Here is a 20,907-nt window from a genome sequence, read left to right on the forward strand (position 1 = left end):
ATTTTTCAATATTTCACCCTGTTTTGTCCCACTTCCCAAGAATCAGTTAGCATTGACTCATCAACATTGACTTAATATTGTTTCAACGGTTGCTCTCACTCTGGGTTAGCACTATGGGTAGATTATCTCGTAACTCTATTCTGATTCATCAACACAGTTTCAATGAAGATCCAACATAATTAGACCCAAGCCCAGGATAGAGCGGCTGAGTGAATGTGGTGTGGACTGTGTGGATGAGGCTCATTGTGTCGCTGTAGACCAAGTAGAAGGACAGAATTCCTGCTCCGTGATCCACATACACTCCTACTCTCCTACAGCTGGACTCTAGAGGAAGAACAGTCTGTATCCCATTGTGCCAAAATATGTATTTGCCAGGAGAGCAGAACAGACTCCAGGACTGATCATTAAATCCAAACCCACACACAGGAGCTGGTCCCTTCCTGCTGATCCTCTTATATGACACTGATATAGACACACCATATCCACTCCACTCAATCTCCCAGTAACAGCGTCCACACACACTTTCTCTACACAACACCTGAACATGAGCAAATCTGTCTGGATGATCAGGATACGACTGATCTGATTTACTGACAGTAATCACTCTGTTCCCCTCAGACAGACGGAGGCGTTTATTCACTGTGTTCAGATCCAGAGTGAGCCGATGGGAATCTGATGGAGATAAAACACATCAGAATCAGGAATTATGAATCCAATCAATGTTTTAATGTCGCTGAACTCTTCATGGTCTCTGTTTAATGGATCGGCACATATACACACACACACACACACACACATAATATATTTTCATGAGATTTTCAAAGATCTAGGACTTTTCCTATGTACACAAAAGGCCTATTTCCGTCAAATCTTGTTCATGAATCCGTCTAAATCAGTGTTAGTGAGCACTTCTCCTTTGCTGAGATAATCCATCCACCTCACAGGTGTGGCATATCAAGATGATGATTAGACAGCATGATTAGTATGCTGGCCATGCGAGAACTGAGATATTTTCATCTTCCAGGAATTGTGTACAGGTCCTTGCACCATGGGGCTGTGCATTATCATCCTGCTCAACATGAGGTGATGGTTGTGGATGAATGGCACAACAATGGGCCTCAGGATCTCATCACAGTATCTCTGTGCATTCAAAATGCCATCAATAAATGCACCTGTGTTTGTTGTCCATAACATACGCCTGCCCATACCATAACCCCACTGCCACCATGGGCCACTCCATCCACAGCATTGACATCAGCAAACCGCTCACCCACACAACGCCATCCACGCTGTCTGCCATCTGCCCTGAACAGTGAAAACCAGGATTCATCCGTGAAGAGAACACCTCTCCAAAGTGCCAGACGCCATCAAACGTGAGCATTTGTCCACTCAAGTCGGTTACGACGACGAACTGCAGTCAGGTCGAGGCCCCGATGAGGACGACGAGTGTGCAGATGATCTTCCCCGAGATGTTTTCTGACAGATTGTGCAGACATTCTTTGGTTATGCAACCCGATTGTTGCGGCAGCTGTTCAGGCGGCTGGTCTCAGACGATCTTGGAGGTGGAGATGCTGGATGTGGAGGTCCTGGGCTGGTGTGGTTACATGTGGTCTGTGATAGTGAGGCCGGTTGGATGTACTGCCAAATTCTCTGAAACGGTTTTGGAAACAGCTTATGGTAGAGAAATGAACATTCAATTCATGGGCAACAGCTCTGGTGGACATTCCTGCAGTCAGCATGCCAAATAAATGCTTGCTCAAAACTTGCGACGTCTGTGGCATTGTGCTGTGTGATAAAACTGCACACTTTAGAGTGTCATTTATTGTGTCCAGCCTAAGGCACACCTGTGCTATAATCATGCTGTCTAATCAGCATCTTGATATGCCACACCTGTGAGGTGGATGGATTATCTCTGCAAAGGAGAAGTGCTCACTAATACTGATTTAGACAGATTTATGAACAATATTTGACAAAAATAGGCCTTTTGTGTACATAGAAAATGTCTTTTAAGTTCAGCTCATGGAAAATGGAGGCAATTCTTGACCACTTTTGCTGTGTTTTTTGCTTGTTATCTCGTTGGAAGACACACTGTATCCCAAGTTTTTCTGCAGACTGTCTGATGTTTTGATGTTGTGCAATGTTCGATTGAGTGTCTGCCTTGAAATCTGGGCACCAGCATTACTCTGATTATTCAGGATGGCTGCTGGATTTTTATTAGCCTCCAGTCTTGCTAGTGCAGGGGTCAAATTCAACTTCCTACCACATTCTTTTAGATTTTTTAACAGTGTGAAACTCCTTGAACTTTCTAATAACGCTTGGCATAGTGTCCTCTGGTAAACTTTTTGAAACACTTTTGTAGTCCTTCCCTTTCTTCTGAGCATCCACAATGGAGGTCTTCATTTAGCTTCTTGGTTTTAACCATGGCTTGCAACTGACTAGCATACAGGTATATTAGCTGGTCTAAATCTATAGTTGATTAGAATGCTATAGAACATGCTAGAAGCATTTAGAATGGCGCAGAAGAAGGTACAGCCCAAGTGCTCGTTAATCTTTAGCTCCGCCCATGGCACGCCTCCAGGAGCTCAGCTGTTTTCGGAGAGAATCGTAAAGCTGTATCTTTCTTTTGTAAATATTCTAAAACCAGTGATGGAGTACTCGAGTCCTGGACTCGGACTCGAGTCCGACTCGAGTCACTATTCTTTGGACTCGAGTCCGACTCGAGAATCCACTCTCTGGACTTGTGACTTGACTTGGACTCGCGGATTGATGACTCGTACTTGGACTCGGACTCGAGGATATATACAATCGGACTTGAGCATTCATCACTTTGTTTTTGACTAAATATGTTATAAAAAAAAATTATATAAGGTGTTACACTTTTCCTGTTTGGTGCCCAAGACCGGCCGCGATCTCCCTTCACAGACACTGCTACCTCTCGCTCTCTTTGCTTGACAACACACTCACTGACGTCACTCACTTTTACGCTCGTACAATGCATGATGCATGATTCGCGGGCTATATGTTAATGTTAATGTAAATGTGAAGTTCGCCTAGGCGAATTTTGCTTCTAATGCTGGAAAGAGCAGCGCTAAATGTTGTGTGTGTAATCGCTCAATTGAGGAAAAGACAGGGACAACCTCAAACGTTAACAGACACCTGTCACGGATGCACCCAGAAAAGAAAGTAAAATGCTTTCCATTGCCTAACGTTAGCTTTTTTCAAAAAAATATTATTGACTAATGCATATATGATAACAAACAGAAGAAGCTAGGGTTAATGTATGTCTGGTTCAGATTACAGCATTTTTTTTTTGTCTGTTGATAACTTAACGTTACTAGTCTCTGTGCCAGATCAGATTTTTGCGATATTTGTCTGTTGCGATAGTCACTGTGTCAGATTAAACATTTTTTTTGCAATTTTGACTCTTAAAATCCTGTGGTGTCGACAAGAAACATATCAAACTAACGTTACACGTTGCTTTCTGACCAGTCGCTTGCCGTCACACACACGCGCGCACGCACACGTTAAATAATTCGGTCACACACACAATCTCTCTCTCTCTCTCTCTCTCTCTCTCTCTCTCTCTCTCTCTGCATATCGTATTGATTTTTACATTTTAAGTATCTTTAAAATACAGTGTCCTGTAATATGCAGGTTTCTTTTTTTTTTTTGCTAAGTGTATTTCTGTAATACAGTGTTAAAGAATTAGTTCACACAAAAATGGAAATTTCCTAATCATGTACTCCTCCCACTGCCATCCAGGATCTTTTTTTTTCTTCAGTGGAAAATAAATTGTTTTCTTATACATAAATAAACTCCCTTTGCAATTCTGACAGTGGTGTCATTTTTGTTTAATGTAGAACCTCTTTAATACATTTTATCAGTTTTTTGAAGGTCCCAGAGTGGAGACGGAACTCTCAGACTCGAATACGGGACTTGAGACTCGACTCGGACTCGAACTCTGGTAAAGGTGACTCGACTTGGACTCGACTCGGACTCTTCTTTGGTGACTCGGACTTGGACTCGGACTCGAACACTGGGACTCGAGACTCGACTCGGACTCGACAGTTGGTGACTCGGCTACAACACTGTCTAAAACTAAAGTTTTTTTCTTGAAGATATGAAGGATGCAGTACTATAATCACATCACGATCTGCTGGACATTAGAAACATGCTGCTTCTCCACCTTACGCTTGAGGATGATCCACAGGAGCTCAATAGGGTTCAGGTCTGGAGACATACTTGTCTGCACGCTGCGCTGCACGATCAATCGCATGCGATATCCAATGTGCATCTAGTCAGTAAAGTCGGTCCTGTAATCAGTAGTAAATCTCCATCACGTGTGTTTCACACAGAGCAGCGCTTAGTATGCAGTAGGGCTGTAAAACACTGACGATAACCTACATTAAAACACACTTGGTTGGGAAGTCGCTCATCTTTTCCAAACGGCGTTAACGTTATTTGCTCAGTACATGCAGTACGGGAGTAACAGCGGGACCCAACGCAAACGAATGCGGCACGGGACAAAACTTGATGGGCGAGTGTGAGATGTGGGAAAATAAAAGATTCATGGGACTCCCGCAAAATAGAAATATCTAAAAAACAAAATATTGTTACTCATCTATTGCACAAAAGCAGCACGAACAACTAGTAAACAACGTACAACTATGATTAGTAAGCACTAGGACAGTCATCAGAGGTGTTTAAGTCAGAATCCACTCACTGCTCAATAATTCTGGCACAGTGCTGAATACTGCTCACGAATTAAAACACAGGAAGTGTAGACATTGTGAAATATTGATTGCGTTGAGTTTTATGAGATCTCGTATTAACTGAGATGTCAGCTTTAAAGGAGCTCTGTCTGCTTGCATTCTGCTATGGATGCACACAGTAGCTCATGCTTGCTCTTCTGTTAAGAATAACAGTGGTTTGTGAACGTTGATGCTTAGCCTATATAACAAATATTTTATCGGGAGCGTTTATGCTGGGGTCTTGTGAAACTTACAAGATGTTACAGAACTGTTTTGTGTAAATTCAATTGATTTATTGAAAAACAATCTATATAGGTTACTTTTATGCGGGCTTTTGCGTGCGGGAGCAGGACAAAACACGAATGTTGTGGGCAGGACGAGATATCATATGTTTCTGCAGGAGCGGGAATGAAAAATACGTCCTGTGCACGTCTCTACATGCAGTGTTAAAATGCCCCCTATTGGTTAAACTCAATGCATCAAACGTAATATAAGCATGAGGATGTAATATGCACATGAAGCGACCTGTCAAAAACTACGTATATGCTTGTTGCTATATTTGATAATCAACTGAAATAATCGCTGCTCTTGTGATTTGAAAACCGCACCCTTTCAAATCGCGATTTCGGTTTACAAATGATTAATCGTGCAGGCCTAGTACGCAGAGCCGTTTTTCACTGACAAGCAGCGCGCAAGCTGGAGGATTTCATCTGCGTGGTCTTGCGCAGCTCTTCAGTAAACAACAGCTCTGCATACTAAGCGCTGCTGTATCTGAAACACACACGTGATGGAGATTTAATACTGATTACAGGACCGACTGACTAGATGCGCATTGGATATCACATGCGATTAATCGTGCAGCCCTACTTGGCCACCCATCACCTTCATCTTCCTCAGTAAGGCAGTCATCATCTTGGTGGTGAGCTTGGGGTCATTATCAGGTTGGAAAACTGCTGTTCAGCCTAGTTTCTGGAGGGAAGGCATCATGTTCTGCTTCAGAATGTACAGTACATAATGGAATCCATGTTTCCCTCAATGAACTGCAGCTCCTCAGAACCAGCAGCACTCATGCAGACCCAGACCATGATGACTGTAGGCAACACACAATGTTCTTGGTCCTCCTCACACATGCTGAACACCATCTGAGCCAAACTAGTTTATCTTATAGTCTCAGACCACAGGACATGCTTCCAGTAATTCATGCTCTTGGTTGTCTTCAGGAAACCGTTTGTGGGCTTTCTTGTGAGCCAGCTTCAGATTCGGCTTCCTTCTGAGACGATGCCTATGCAAACCGACTTGTTTCAGTGTGTGGCGTATGGTCTGATCACTGACAAGCTGACCTTCTACTTCTGCAACCTCTAAAGCAATGCTGGAGCACTCATGCATCTGTTTTCTGAAGCCAGGATCCGCACCTGACGCACAGAACCAGTGCTCAACTTTATTGATCGAACCTTGTAAGGCCTGTTCCCAATGGCCTCTATATGACCCTGACCACTGTAGTGTAACTCAGTTACTGAACCTCTAATAGTCTTGGCCATCTTTGTGGAGAGCAACAAGTCTAATTCTCAAATCCTCAGAGAGTTCTTTGCCATGAGATGCCATGTTGAACATCCAGTGGTCAGTGTGAGAGGATTGTACATAAAGCACCTAATTTTAACTGCTCTAATACAAGATACACAACATTGTATGGTCCTGTCAAGCAATAAAAACAAAAAACAAAGACATGATGAATAGGACATGTGGCTTTGCATGGTTAAACAACACACTGCTGTTATCACTTAGAGTGTACTCACTTTAGTTGCCAGCTATTTTGACAATAATGTGTGTATGTTGAGTTATTTTCAGAGGACAGTAAATCTATACTGCTATTATATCACATTGACTACTCTGAAATATATCCAAGTTTCACTTCTATGGTATTGTCCTTTGAGAAGATATATTTAAATGATTGCTGAAATGTGAGGGGCGTACTCACTATTGTGAGATACTGTAAATGACATACAGTATCTCACAATAGTGAGTACGCCCCTCACATTTCAGTTAACTAGCTATCCTGTGAACATGAACACACTCAGTGGGTTTTTCTGCTTGTTTTCTTACTGACTTACACTGTAGGAAGTCCTTCCTGGTCCTGGGAACAATGTTGGTGGATGTGACTGTGGAAATCAACAGACAACAGTGTGATTCTCAAGATCCTCACGTTTTGTATACATAAGCTGATCAAATATTGAAATTGATCACACAAAGTGATTCTAACACTAAATCAGTGTTTTGCTCTGCAATTGCTGCTTGCTATTACATTTCCACTGGCATCTACACAAGGAGTCCATATGATTAATATAAGAATACATCCAAATGTGTGGTTTCTCGGTTCAGACAGTGATCAATATTTACCCTCTGATTTCAATCCAGCTCCAGCAATTGCAGGATCCTCAATACTGCCATCAGCCTGATCTGAGAGAGAAAGAAAGAGATCAGAATGAAAATACAGAGACATTAAACCACTCAAACAGATCAGCAAAACAAAGAGGAAACATTCACTCTGTCAAACACCAATTACAGAAAAATATTATATCTGATTTTTATGAAACTATACATTTTATTTAAGGCACAGTTAACAATTTAATTTCACTTCAAGCTGTTACCTTGCTTGTGTTTGTTCTCTAACTCTTCAGCCAGATGGTTGTGGTTCATCTTCCTCAAGATGTCCACCGTGGTCTTCACAGCTTCTTCTGGTCTGAAACGCTTCATCATCAGATCCACTGTGTCAGGAGCGTCTGCATTCTCCAGATCAGCAGCTGAAACGCCTTTATGGTTCTTTAAGTGCCATTTAAACCTCTTCAGTTTTTCTGTCTCTAGATCATCCAGAGCGGCCAGAAGCTGATCTGCAACAGACGCCATCACCCTTCACTGATTCTCTGTGGGTGAAAAGCAGAAAAAGAGCATCTGATTGATTTTGAACACAATTACTTTGAAAAGATAAAATTATTGCCTATGAGTTTAATGAGCACAAAAAAACTACTGTGATACACAATGTCTCAGTATCGACTGATCCTGAAAGTCTAGAATCCATGTAAACGTTAGATAGGTGGGTCATTCCGTGTTAAACCAACCAAACTTTTTTGATTTCGCTAATATTTTTTCTGATGAAAGCCAACATATTTAATGTCATGGATAAATATTTACTGACTGATCCACTGTTTTGTAGAGGGAGTTTTCAGCTGAGATTCAGAGTCAGGTATCAGGGGGTTAAAGATGACTTCAGAAAGATGCCAGCATTATAATGTTATTTGTACACAGAGATTGGTAGCTCTATTAGTAAAATCTGTTGACTTTAGCAATCTGTCACATTATGTACCAATGGTGATCATTCAAAAATAGGGAAACAGCACTTTAAGTTTTTCTCCAAAGTTTGCATGCCTGTGACTCAAGAAGTATTCAATATTGGGTCTTAACAAGCTTTTCTTTTGGCGTCTTTATTTTTAATGCTGTATGAGATTTGGTTCCAGAGATACTGCATTTACAATATGGCTCCAGATGAGGCAAATCTTGGTTTATTGACGTGAAAGCAATGTGTTTGCTATGTGGCGTGGGATTTGTTTCAAACATGTTATAATACTGCATGCTTAAACTCTTGATAGCTTTAGAAGCTGTTAAAATGAACAAAATCCCTTCTTACAAATAAACCTGAAACTGATTCAAATATAGAATCTTATGAATAGACTACAGAAAGCAACTTGACCATTTCAGTGCACTTTCAGCACTCAGACTGCTATGTTCTATGCAATTGTTTTGATAGAGGGAAACAACATACAATTCTAATTTCAACATTATTTGTTTTCCAGACATTCCTCTTTAAAACAAAGGAAGATCGTATTTTTGCAAACTGACCCACATTTGGTTTTCGACCACTGAAAATGGGTACAGTTTAACGTTTTACTCCTGGAGCCATATTGAAATGTCAATATCTCTGGAACCTTTAACCTTATTCCCTCTGGAAATTAAAAATAAAGATGACAAAAGGAAAGTTTGTCTAAACACAATATCTGAAAGAGCATTAAGATATATTTAATACTTTTACAGGTAAGGTGACCACCCGTCCCGCTTCCACTGGGAAGGAACTTTTAGACGCGCGCTTTCCAATTCGAAAAATGGAGAAAGAGACTGAGTCTGAGGCACCGCCATCAATTAAAAAGAGAAGGTGTGGGTACAAGAAAGACTGGGAAAATGAATATTAAACATATACTTTTCGCTGATGACAGGATGCTGGACGCACACAAGGAACAGATGTTCGGTAAACCTCATCAAGTCAGAAATCTTCACATTCAGCTGCAAGGACTTCTACACTTATGTAGTGAAAGAGAAGGTTCTCCTCAATGCTGTACGATCCAACAAGAAATGCAAGTTCAAGAAGAAACCTGAAGGTAAGAAACCTAGTTATGTAAGACCCCATTTGTCTAAAATGACGATTTATTTTGAACATTGGTGGACTGTCCACAGGGGTGCAAACGTGTCACTTTTAGGAAACGGTAGCTTTTTAGGTCAAAATATGTCATTGTTTTGCATAGGATTGTATCTTGGCACCTTTTTGTATTGCTGTCACCTTGTGATGGTGATGGGTTTGCTTATCATAAAGCTTATCATAAAAATGAATGTTGCTTTAATTCCGTCTCTCATCTTTCTTCCTTATTTGATTCAGATGCTGGTGAAAAGGTTTGAGTCCTAAAGGCGTCCCCAGAACACTGAACACTTTACTAACATGCAAGTTCACATCCTTCCTTCTCCTTCTCATTCCGTGAACCTCTGCAGTTCTGAGTTAAGACTTTTTTTTTTTTTCAACTGTTCCTGTGGTGTTGAGCAACTACAAATCTTGTTAGTCCTATAATTTTATATTCTAATTTATTTAAAGTGAATAAATTGTAATGAAAAATAAATAAAATTAAACGGCTGAAGTAAATCGTAAGTGGAAGTGCATCTGTCACGTTGTGAACAGAAAATACATAATGTTTGTGGGATGGTAGGATGTTCTCGTTTAGTGTTTGCGTTTGGAGAAAAAAACTCTTTAACTCATCTCTAGGAAAGCTTTTCCTAAAAACTAAGCTCTTGTCATGGGATCTTGTTTACTAGCTACAGGTTTTGTTAGTTTTGTTTTTGATATTCCTCACATATTCAGCAATAGCAGCAATAACTCCAAAACGAATTAAAAATGTTCAAAACAGTATTACTGCAAAGCTAATATCATTTCACAAGCTTCATTTTCCTAATCGTCGTAAAAATCGTCTGAAGGTGAGCTGAGTGGGGTTTGCATTTCAGTAATCTCTAAAACAGATCGAGTCACTTCAACAACAAACATCTGCATGCGTTTTAGAGCACTGTCACTTTAAACTCGTGATGTGCGCTTTTCTAAGCTTGAACACTCACTCACTCACACACCTTACTAACCTGGGCTGCGTTTAGGTCCAATGTTTTATGCCCTTCCCGGAGGGAAACAACATCCCAACACTTGCACACTTCCGTGTAACCAGATGAAGTTGCCTTGGCTTGTTGTCGGTGTTATGGTATTATAATTATTTCTAATTAACAAATATAGATTAAGTTCAAATTAGCAGTAGGCTACCTAAAGCAAACAATAATTGCGAAGTCCATTATGTTTTTAATGACAAGGAAACATGACAGTGGTAAGTTAAGTGATGGAGATAATGATCATTAATCCCTTGTCAAAAAATCCCATAGGATTCCAATAGGATTTCTCTACAGGATTCCAGTTAGAATTTCTATCATATTTTGGAACTGTTCCTAAAGGATTCCATTAGGAATTATCTTATAGGATTTTCTTATAGGAAAAGACATAAATATCCTGTAGGATAATTTCTACTGGATTTTAATGGGATTTATTTTAAAGCATCTTTCAAGAATTTTGAAGAATCCTAACGATACGCTTTTTTAATTGTTTATATTAGTTTAGTGTCTTGCAGTTTACTTTAACTCACCTTAATATACATTCCAATAGGAATCCTCTACAAATCCTAAAGGATTCCACTAGGAATTCTCTACAGGATTAAAATCAGAATTTCTATCATATTTTGGAACCATTCTTAAAGGATTCCATTAGGAATTATTTTATAGGATTTTCCTATAGGACAAGACATAAACATCCTGTAGGATAATTTCTACAGGATTTTAATGGGATCCTGTTTTATTTTAAAGCATCTTTCAAGAATAATCCTAAGACTATTCCTATTGAAATCCTATAAAAACAGTTCCAACATAAGATCCAGTACAAGTTACTTATCAGAATCCTTTAGGATTTTTTGATAAGCAACATACAATGAACAACGTCTACATCAGGGTGATGTTAACAGCAAACTGCAAGTACTATTTGTTAGTAAAACAAGAACAGTGGAAAAGTTCACCTTTAGATAAAAAAGTTCCCATAAAGACATGAACAAGCATCCAATTTGATCCCATAAAAAATCATTTAGGAATGATCCTACAGAATATATAAGAATCTTATAAGAATATTCCTATCAAAATCCTATAGGAATGGTTCCAAAATATGATAGAAATTCCAATAAGAATCCTGTACAAAATTCTTATTGGAATCCTTTAGGATTTTTTGACAAGACATAAATATTCTGTAGGATGGTTTCTATGGGATTTTTATGGGATCAAATTGGATGCCTGTTCTTTTTGTAATCTAAAGTGCACTTTTCCACTGTTTTTGTTTTACTATCAAATAGTATTTGCAGTTTGCTGTTTACATCACCTTGTTCAATAACATTGTAAACAACATGTGAGGTGATTTGTGCAGCACACAGCTTTAGTGAAACACACACACACACACACACACACACACACACACACACACACACACACACACACACACACAGTATGTAGCAATTGTCCTCCAATGCAAATACTGGAGCAGTTCTAGACTTGAGTGAGGGAGGTAGATATAAAACTTAGAGGACACCAGAAGTTGGAAAGAAAAATAACTCTTTACTGTGACAATAAATAAATAAATAACATAACAAAAGGTTAAACAGTCTTTTCTAAATTAGTAGTAGTTTAATTCAGCAAATCCTGGGCTGAATGATTAAGTTAATAATAGTTAGGATTAAATCTAAATCTTAATGTCTTTTTTTCTGTAGTAACCCTTTTTTCTTCACAAGAAAAATAACAACTTTGTTGTTCTTAAGACAAAGCAAATACACATCACAACATTATTTCCTTCATTTTTATTAAAATATTTGAAAAGGGAGAAATTAAGACAGCTGTCTTTTATAGTGTTCACTATCCAAATCACACATTGGTGGATGGAGTTAGTGTTAACCCTCTGGGGTTCTTCCCCGACCAGTCACACTCAGGGCCCTCACGGTCAAAAGTGACCGGAGCCCTGAAATCATTATTTCCTTTTTTTCAGTAAAATCAATCAAATGTATTTTTGTTCAATAATATTTTTTCTTTTTTTCTGTCGTGTTTTGACAGAATTTTATGATAATAATTAATATTTATGCTACAATTATGATCTATTTTTTGCCATTGAATATAATAGAATTTTTTTTAATATATATAATTTTTATTCTTTTTTAATTAATGCTGTATTTTAGTTTAAAGTAGATACCTGGCCTATAGAAAATATTTTTTTGAAGTCGGATTTGTGCCATCTGGTGGCGTAGTGAGCATAATTACCAGGCAATATCCTATTTTAACCACTAGATGGATGTAATGCTCTCTATAGAAGGATTTGTGAATTCTAGTTGTTTTTGCACATATTTGCCAATGCCTTTTCAGGTTGTGGATTTTATTATATAAAATTAGATTATCAAAGACTATTTTTTTATTATTTGCCAAGTTTTTTGTTTGTTTGATTGGTTTAACTGGTAATTTGAAGTGCCAGTTTTACTTTATAATACAGTCAAACCAGAACATTGCATTAGAAAGAGAAACAATGGAAAGCATTTTGTTACCCATTGTTTTAATTCTAACTGAATAAAAATGCCGTTCTTTCAGTCATACCATTTTTTTTTATTTTGTAACCTTTTTATAATGAACATTTTGATTTAAATAATTTTTTGTAAAATTCAATAAACAATAACTCTTATTTAGCACAGGAATTATGAACAGCAACAGCATGGGCAACAAAATAACAGCAAAAGTATAATTATCAAACATTAAATGGAAAATAGAGAAATAAAAATATTTTAAATATCATCCTAACCCTATTTACATTTTATGTGCATTCTTTTTTTACATATTCAATGAACAGTAACTCTTATTCAAAAGGCAACAGCAATTATGAACATAAATCTAAAATAACAGAAAAGTATAACAATTGTCAAATAGTAAATAAAAAAATAGAGGAAAAAAAAGTTTGTTTTAAATATCATTCTAACTATAATTACATATTATTTACATACTAATTGTGATTACAGATCAGGTTGTGACAAATCACAACAGAGTGTCTCCATATAGCACTTTGAGCAAATGATGCTTGTTTTGAAATCTTTTTTCCGTGTGTGTGTGTGTGTGTGTGTGTGTGTGTGTGTGTGTGTGTGTGTGTGTGTGTGTGTGTGTGTGTGTGTCTATTTTGGAACTCTGATGGCTTACAGTCTCATGCTTTCATTGCTGTGTGCTTTATTTCTTACATTGATTGCCTCTATTTCACACATTTCCCAAAATTAGCTTTTGAAATGACACACATTCATTTGTGTGTGCGTGTGTTTTTGTGTGTATAAGTGTGTGTGTGTGTGTATTGTAGTGTTTTGCACTCTTGATGTTTTAGAGAGTCACCCCTTCACAGTTGTGTGCTTTTTTTCTGGATTGTGGCTGATTTGTAGATTGTATGCACAAAAAAACTCTGTATTTTCATATTTTTGCCAATTTCCCATTCATTTCCTATGGCCGGTCATTTTGACCCGAAGACCCCGAGTGTGACTATTTTTTTTACGACCACTTAGACTTTTCCAATCCTGTCCCCAATTTTTTTGTGTGTTCATATACCAAGTACCATAAAAGTCACCAGGTTTCATACCATTCCGATGAAGCTACGATTTTTAAAATTTTTTTATTTAAAAAATTCCGGTCAAAAGTGACCGAAGAACCCCAGAGGGTTAATAGTCTTTGCCAACAACGTGTGCTATTTGCACTTAAAGTATAGTGACGCTACAAAGCCGTAAAGCACAACATTAATTAAAACAGCTACAAATGGTGGCAGAACAGTCACTACTCCAATGTCTTATACAATGAAAATTAGTAGCATAAACATATGTGACTATCATAACTAATACCACAGATTCATAGCTTTTGACACAAAGCGGCAGACTCCTGTGCTAATCAGCAGATACAATCAAACACGAGCTCAACAACTCACCAAGATCACCAAATATTGTTGGTTTAGGATGCAGACCAGATAAATGTTACTATTTCTACATTTTTGGCGTATTTGAAATCAAAGTTTGACAAGTTAAACACCGTTAATCACTCGCTGCTTTTCCTCTTCGACCGTTATTTTCAAATGATGAGCGCTACAGTTGCAGGCGCGCTACATTCGGATTTCTTAAAGGGGCCGCGTCAGGACAATACCGTATATAGATGTTCGTATTTCTGTGAATTCTTAATCACATGTAATACATTTAACTCATTCGAACATTATGAAATATCATATATATTATCTTTGCCTTTCTTTAATATTATAAATTTCAATAAATACATATTATGTGTTTATATTTGTGTGTATTCATATAGGCTGCAATTTATTGTGGGTTACAGGTGCACACAAACATGCAGTGTTACTCTAAAAAAGTAAAATTAAAAAAGTAATTAATCAACAGAATCAACTAAGATCATACAAGACAAAGTGAAATTTCGTTTAAAAATGACAATGCCCATTAAGTTTCTATGAATCAATAAAATACAGGACAAAGTGAAATCCCATTAAATAAAACACTGTCCAATAAGATTCTAAAAATCAAGGAAAATCCTACAGGACAAAGTGAAGTTCTACCAAAATAAATCGTAATGTTTAATAGGATTCTAAGAATCCAATAAAACCCTACAGGACAAAGTGAAATTCCATTAAAATAAATCGTAATGTCCAATAGGATTCTAAAAATCCACTAAAATCCTACAGGACAAAGTGAAATTCCATTAAAATAAATCGCAATGTCCAATAGGATTCTAAAAATCCACTAAAATCCTACAGGACAAAGTGAAATTCCATTAAAATAAATCGTAATGTCCAATAGGATTCTAAAAATCCACTAAAATCCTACAGGACAAAGTGAAATTCCATTAAAATAAATCGCAATGTCCAATAGGATTCTAAAAATCCACTAAAATCCTACAGGACAAAGTGAAATTCCATTAAAATAAATCGTAATGTCCAATAGGATTCTAAAAATCCACTAAAATCCTACAGGACAAAGTGAAATTCCATTAAAATAAATCGCAATGTCCAATAGGATTCTAAAAATCCACTAAAATCCTACAGGACAAAGTGAAATTCCATTAAAATAAATCGCAATGTCCAATAGGATTCTAAAAATCCACTAAAATCCTACAGGACAAAGTGAAATTCCATTAAAATAAATCGTAATGTCCAATAGGATTCTAAAAATCCACTAAAATCCTACAGGACAAAGTGAAATTCCATTAAAATAAATCGCAATGTCCAATAGGATTCTAAAAATCCACTAAAATCCTACAGGACAAAGTGAAATTCCATTAAAATAAATCGCAATGTCCAATAGGATTCTAAAAATCCACTAAAATCCTACAGGACAAAGTGAAATTCCATTAAAATAAATCGCAATGTCCAATAGGATTCTAAAAATCCACTAAAATCCTACAGGACAAAGTGAAATTCCATTAAAATAAATCGTAATGTCCAATAGGATTCTAAAAATCCACTAAAATCCTACAGGACAAAGTGAAATTCCATTAAAATAAATCGCAATGTCCAATAGGATTCTAAAAATCCACTAAAATCCTACAGGACAAAGTGAAATTCCATTAAAATAAATCGTAATGTCCAATAGGATTCTAAAAATCCACTAAAATCCTACAGGACAAAGTGAAATTCCATTAAAATAAATCGTAATGTCCAATAGGATTCTAAAAATCCACTAAAATCCTACAGGACAAAGTGAAATTCCATTAAAATAAATCGTAAAGTCCAATAGGATTCTAAGAATCCACTAAGATCCTAAAGGATAAACTGAAATTCCAATAGGATTTTTTGACAAGGGATGACTTAATTATATGACAAACCAATGTTTTTGTTGTTCCAGCTTATTTTCGTTTCATAATTTTCTAGATCTAATTTCTAATAGGGTTACACTGACTGTAGCAGCAGCATGTATTTTATGCAAGTATTAATAGGCTGCAATAGAATAGGTGATAATGTTAATGAGGTGAACATCACCACTTGGCAAGTTTTGTTACTGTGTTTTGCTGCCAGTGGAGAGCTCACAAAACAATTTAAATAAATATTACATTTACTTAGTTGACATTTTTTATTTAGCTCTTCTACATTAAAATTGTTTTAAAAGTTGAGTTAACATAATTAGTTGTCAACTAACAAATGAACTAATAGTTAATAAACTGTAAATTAAAAATGTAAATGCTAAGCATATATGTCTGCATTCAGGAGCATTGCTTAAGCTCCTGTCACCACCACCACCTCAGGGAGATACCCCAGTCCATCCTTCTGACAGTGAAAATGGAAAGCTCAGCATGTTAGATATAGTGTTACTACATTAATACATTTCCTTTACAACTAAAAGTAAATGTTAAAATTAGTTAACATAGCCAGTTAATAAACTAATAATAAGTTAAAATGCTTACCATATATTTCTAGGAGCATTGCTTAAGTCCCTATGTAAATAAGAAGATTGTTCTGTATCTTTAAGATTTTAGATTAATATTTTGTTAAAGAATATGCACTTTGTAAAAAAAAAAAAAAAACTATTTATGTTATATTATGTATTTTGACTACTTTTTGTATGTTGTATAAATGTATATTTAGGTAAAGATATATTAACAAAATAATATTTTAGAAGGGCCTCATCTATTCATTTTGCCTGGGGCCCCCACTTCACTGTTTAGAACAATTCTGTATTCAGTTTCTTAGAATCCAAAACAGTTAAATTAACTAAATTTTATATATGCTTAATAATGTGTTTGTATTGTACCGTACATTATGTTCAGTTAGGTTCGTGAATTTAATGTTTTGAATCTTATGTCTTTCAGTGAAAATGTAGAGAACAATTTGTCTTCGGTTCATGACTCCTGCTTTTCATTTTGCATCGGCCTACTATATACTGGGCTCTCACCAGACTTTTTTTTGTACAGTTTATATGAGCTATTTGTAAGGTGACAAAGTGTTTGATAATTAAAAATGAACCATGCTGTATAATCTTTCTGTAGACTCATAGGTTCCTTTTACTGTCTTTTGTATGAAAGTCCTGTGACAACCACAACTTTTTCATGTTGAACACAGGCAGAACATATGATACTGTGACGATGAATTATTACATATATGGCTAATATTCCAAGAGACATTATACATCACTAACCTCACATTAGTATAATACCTCTCTTCTATACATCAATTAGAAAAGCTTTATAATGCACTTTATTGCAGATTTCTTTAACTGAAAATATGAACCATATTCAGTTTTATAAGTAAAATGTAAAGAGTGGGGCCCTCTATATGTGTATCTTCATTTCAGTAGTTACTACCTCACTAGCATTTGGATTTAACCATTGTGAAGATTTTAGGTGACCCTAACACCTGTGATGACAACAACCCCTGCAAGAACTTCAGATCATGATCCCAACTCTGAATCAACATGTACAACCGCAAAATTATCATTATGATCACAATATGTAATCAATGGCTTAACATGCTTCTGCTTAACTGAATGTTGTCAACTAACCAGATCCAGACCAGAGGATGGATCAGAACCCAGAGACAACCACAACCTCTCTGAATGTCAGCTGAGACCATGACAACTAGATCCCCTGCGAAGACCTTGTCAGCCATCCACTTTAACAGAGAAACTGACTGTTTACTATTGTGCACTTTTTAAAGCTGCTTTTTCAGTTGAATTTAAGTTTGTTTGCATTATTGACACACTATTTTCCTGTTTTACACTGTAAAGATGCTTTTGCTGCATTAAGCACTATATAAACAAAGATGACTTGACTTGACAGACCTCATTTCTGGCATATTTGTCCCTGGACCACAAAACCAGTCTTAAGAAGCACTGGTATTTCATTTATATGATTAGAAATATGCATTATTATTTCTGACATAGCAGATTTCTCTAGTAACAGAAACATGCATTTTATGTATTGCTGCTTTGAAGCTACGCTATATGTATTTGTTAAAAGTGCTTTTTGTGATTTTGCTTCACCACCTCTTATGCACATATGTTTTTGGAACATTCCCTGAAATAAATCATCTGGATAAATCACTGCATGTGCATCCTATCTGTCACTAATTCTAAATCATAGATGTAATGCACAACCATATCTTTTTTCACTCATTCTTTAGCAATATTTGAAAAAAAGAAAAGAAATAAAGAAAAAATTAAGTGCTTGACATGTCCCTTTAACCACAGCAATATTCCTGCTAAAATTAAGACACACATTAAAGGTTTTTGTTTTTTACTACTGCACATACACACGTTGCTGTAAATGTGTTATTTAATGGACTGGTCATTAGGGGAAAAATCCATTCAAAGATGTAGACTAAACAAAACAATTTGGGCGTTGGTCTGTAAGACGCGACATTAAAACGTATTAAACGACGTCTGGTACATTGGAATAGCGAAAGGAGAAACAACAGAGTCCAATAGTGATACAAACATTCACAAATAATGTAGAAAACTTTGAAGTCTGTTCCGTAGAAAGTTCCATGTGACGAATCTGTGGCCGTCCAACATCTGCTGGAAACTCAGGTAAAACTATTTGCGTGCACGCGCATGTCCCCAGTTAACATGATCCCCAGTTGATCCATAACACTGTCACTTAATAAAACACTGTAAACACACTACATTGGGAACAGAAGTTACAGTGTATGGAGTCAAGACAGGGACGCATACACTTGCAAAATAATTCAAGTATTGCAAAAGAAAAGAAGGTTTTGCAAAGGAAAATAGTTTTTAGACAAAATTGTTTTTGTAAACAAAAAATATACATATAGACACAAAGAAGAGCAAACAGAGAGCAGGGGTCCATTCTTCGTACCTCGTTTACTACATCCAAGATCAAATCATCGCGCTAACTATGAGCTCGCTATTCCGGTTCTCCGAACGCACCTGTTGTTGATGATTAGTATAGCTGGATGAAGTGATCTGAGATCATTGCGTGGCTTAAAAGGGGCTACGTATCGATAGTAGAAACATTGATCGGCAACGCTTTGATTGGTCGGCGAACATGACGAAGGAGCTCGCTCAGTATTTTTCTGCAGCAGAGCAAGAACTCTTGATTACGGTGCCCGCCAGGGGACACCTTCGGTTCACTTATGTTTGTCGTGGCCACGACATATAAACTCGTGGGAACGTGATATTAATTCGTGGGAACGTCATATTAACTCGTGGGAACGTGATATTATGTCGTGGCCACGAGATCATTTTGTCGAGGTAACGACATCCTTATGTCGTGGCCACAAGATGCGATGATGAGGGAACGAGATCCATTTCTCGTGGCCACGACTTATTATGTTGAGGAAACAACATGCATTTCTCGTGGGCACGAGTTTTAATGCATAAACAAACCTGCGTGACCATAGTAACCCAGGATTAGCCTATCAGAGATAGGTTTATTTATATTTTATTTTTAATTATGAAATTATTATATTAATTGTTACAGAAATTAATACAATTTTAAATTATTATATTAACAATGGGCGATGCTGTAGGCTATATGCCAATGCTGTCTGTGCGCGATGTAGACAGTATATTCAAAAGTTTATCATGAATAAATATTACTTAAAGTACATCAAATAAAATAGCCGTACAGAAAACATTTTATCCCACAGTCTTGTCCATTAACTGATCCTCCTCTTTCCGTAATATTTTTATTATTCGTTTATATTCGTTATTTCCCCCTTCATTTCGATCTCCTTAACGTTCTGAATGTAGGTTCTATGACTGGGATTTTTTCAGTTCAAAGGCTGAATTTAACATATATTGTATTTTATTTAGTCTAATTAATAGACAAATATAGTGTTTCAGTGAAGAGTGAATTATTCACGTAGTTTCATTTGGAAATCATTTATCGTCACACCGTAAAATAGGCCTATTTTATTTTATTTTTATTTTTAATAATTTCTATTATTATTAATTATTATAATTAACCCATTATTGTAGGCCTATATATTTATTTATTTTCGTTTATATTCGTTTTCCCCCTTCATTTTCATCTCTTTACTTAACGTATATGGAAATGACATGACTGATTTTGACTGGAATGTAGTTTAAAGGTTGAATTGAACATATTTTTATTTTGTTTCGTCTAAGATACTAGACTATATTATACTATACTGTTCACTGACGAATGAATCATTCACGTAGTGAAACGAATATAAATGAAAATAAAAATATATACAATAATAATAATAATTATAATAATGATGACGATAATAATAATACGGAAAAAAGACGATCAGTTAATAGAAATGTCATGTAGGCCTATTTTACGGTGTGACGATAAATGATTTCCAGATGAAACTACGTGAATAATTCACTCTCACTGAAACACTATATTTGTCTATTAATTAGACTAAATAAAATATATTTGTGTATTAATTAGACTAAATAAAATACAATTATGTTCAATTCAGCCTTTGAACTGCATTCCAGTAAAAATCCCAGGTATAGATACATTCAGAACGTATAAGTAAAGAGATCGAAATGAAGGGGAAAATAACGAATATAATAATAGCCTACAAATATCGGAAAGAGGAGATAATAAGACTGTGGGATGCATACATGTCTACATCGCGCACAGACAGCATCAGCATTCGCATATACAGCATCGCCCATTGTTAATATAATAATTTAATATTGTATTAATTTCTGTAACAATTAATATAATAATTTCTTAATTAAAAATAAAATATTAATAAACCTATCTCTGATAGGCT

General features: G+C 36.4%; 1 protein-coding gene across 1 annotated transcript; it reads right to left on the reverse strand.

Annotated features, from left to right (window-relative positions):
- LOC141334029 (tripartite motif-containing protein 16-like) lies at positions 1-10,290 on the reverse strand. Its single transcript, XM_073839183.1, has 5 exons — positions 10,194-10,290; positions 7,397-7,669; positions 7,146-7,205; positions 6,860-6,907; positions 1-672 (listed from the first exon to the last, which is right to left on the reverse strand). The coding sequence occupies exons 2-5, from the start codon at positions 7,650-7,652 to the stop codon at positions 149-151; spliced, it is 888 nt and encodes a 295-aa protein (XP_073695284.1). The 5' UTR covers positions 7,653-7,669; positions 10,194-10,290; the 3' UTR covers positions 1-148.
- Positions 10,291-20,907: the final 10,617 nt, after the last annotated feature.

The sequence above is a fragment of the Garra rufa genome, chromosome 4, assembly GCF_049309525.1.
Source record: "Garra rufa chromosome 4, GarRuf1.0, whole genome shotgun sequence".
Lineage (NCBI taxonomy): Eukaryota > Metazoa > Chordata > Actinopteri > Cypriniformes > Cyprinidae > Garra > Garra rufa.

Coding starts and splice junctions, on each gene's coding strand:
- LOC141334029 (XM_073839183.1), bottom strand. CDS start 7,652: ATGGCGTCTGTTGCAGATCAGCTTCTGGCCGCTCTGGATGATCTAGAG. Junction 7,206..7,396: donor AGAGAACAAACACAAGCAAG/GTAACAGCTTGA, acceptor TTTCTCTCTCAG/ATCAGGCTGATGGCAGTATT. Junction 6,908..7,145: donor AGCTGGATTGAAATCAGAGG/GTAAATATTGAT, acceptor TGATTTCCACAG/TCACATCCACCAACATTGTT.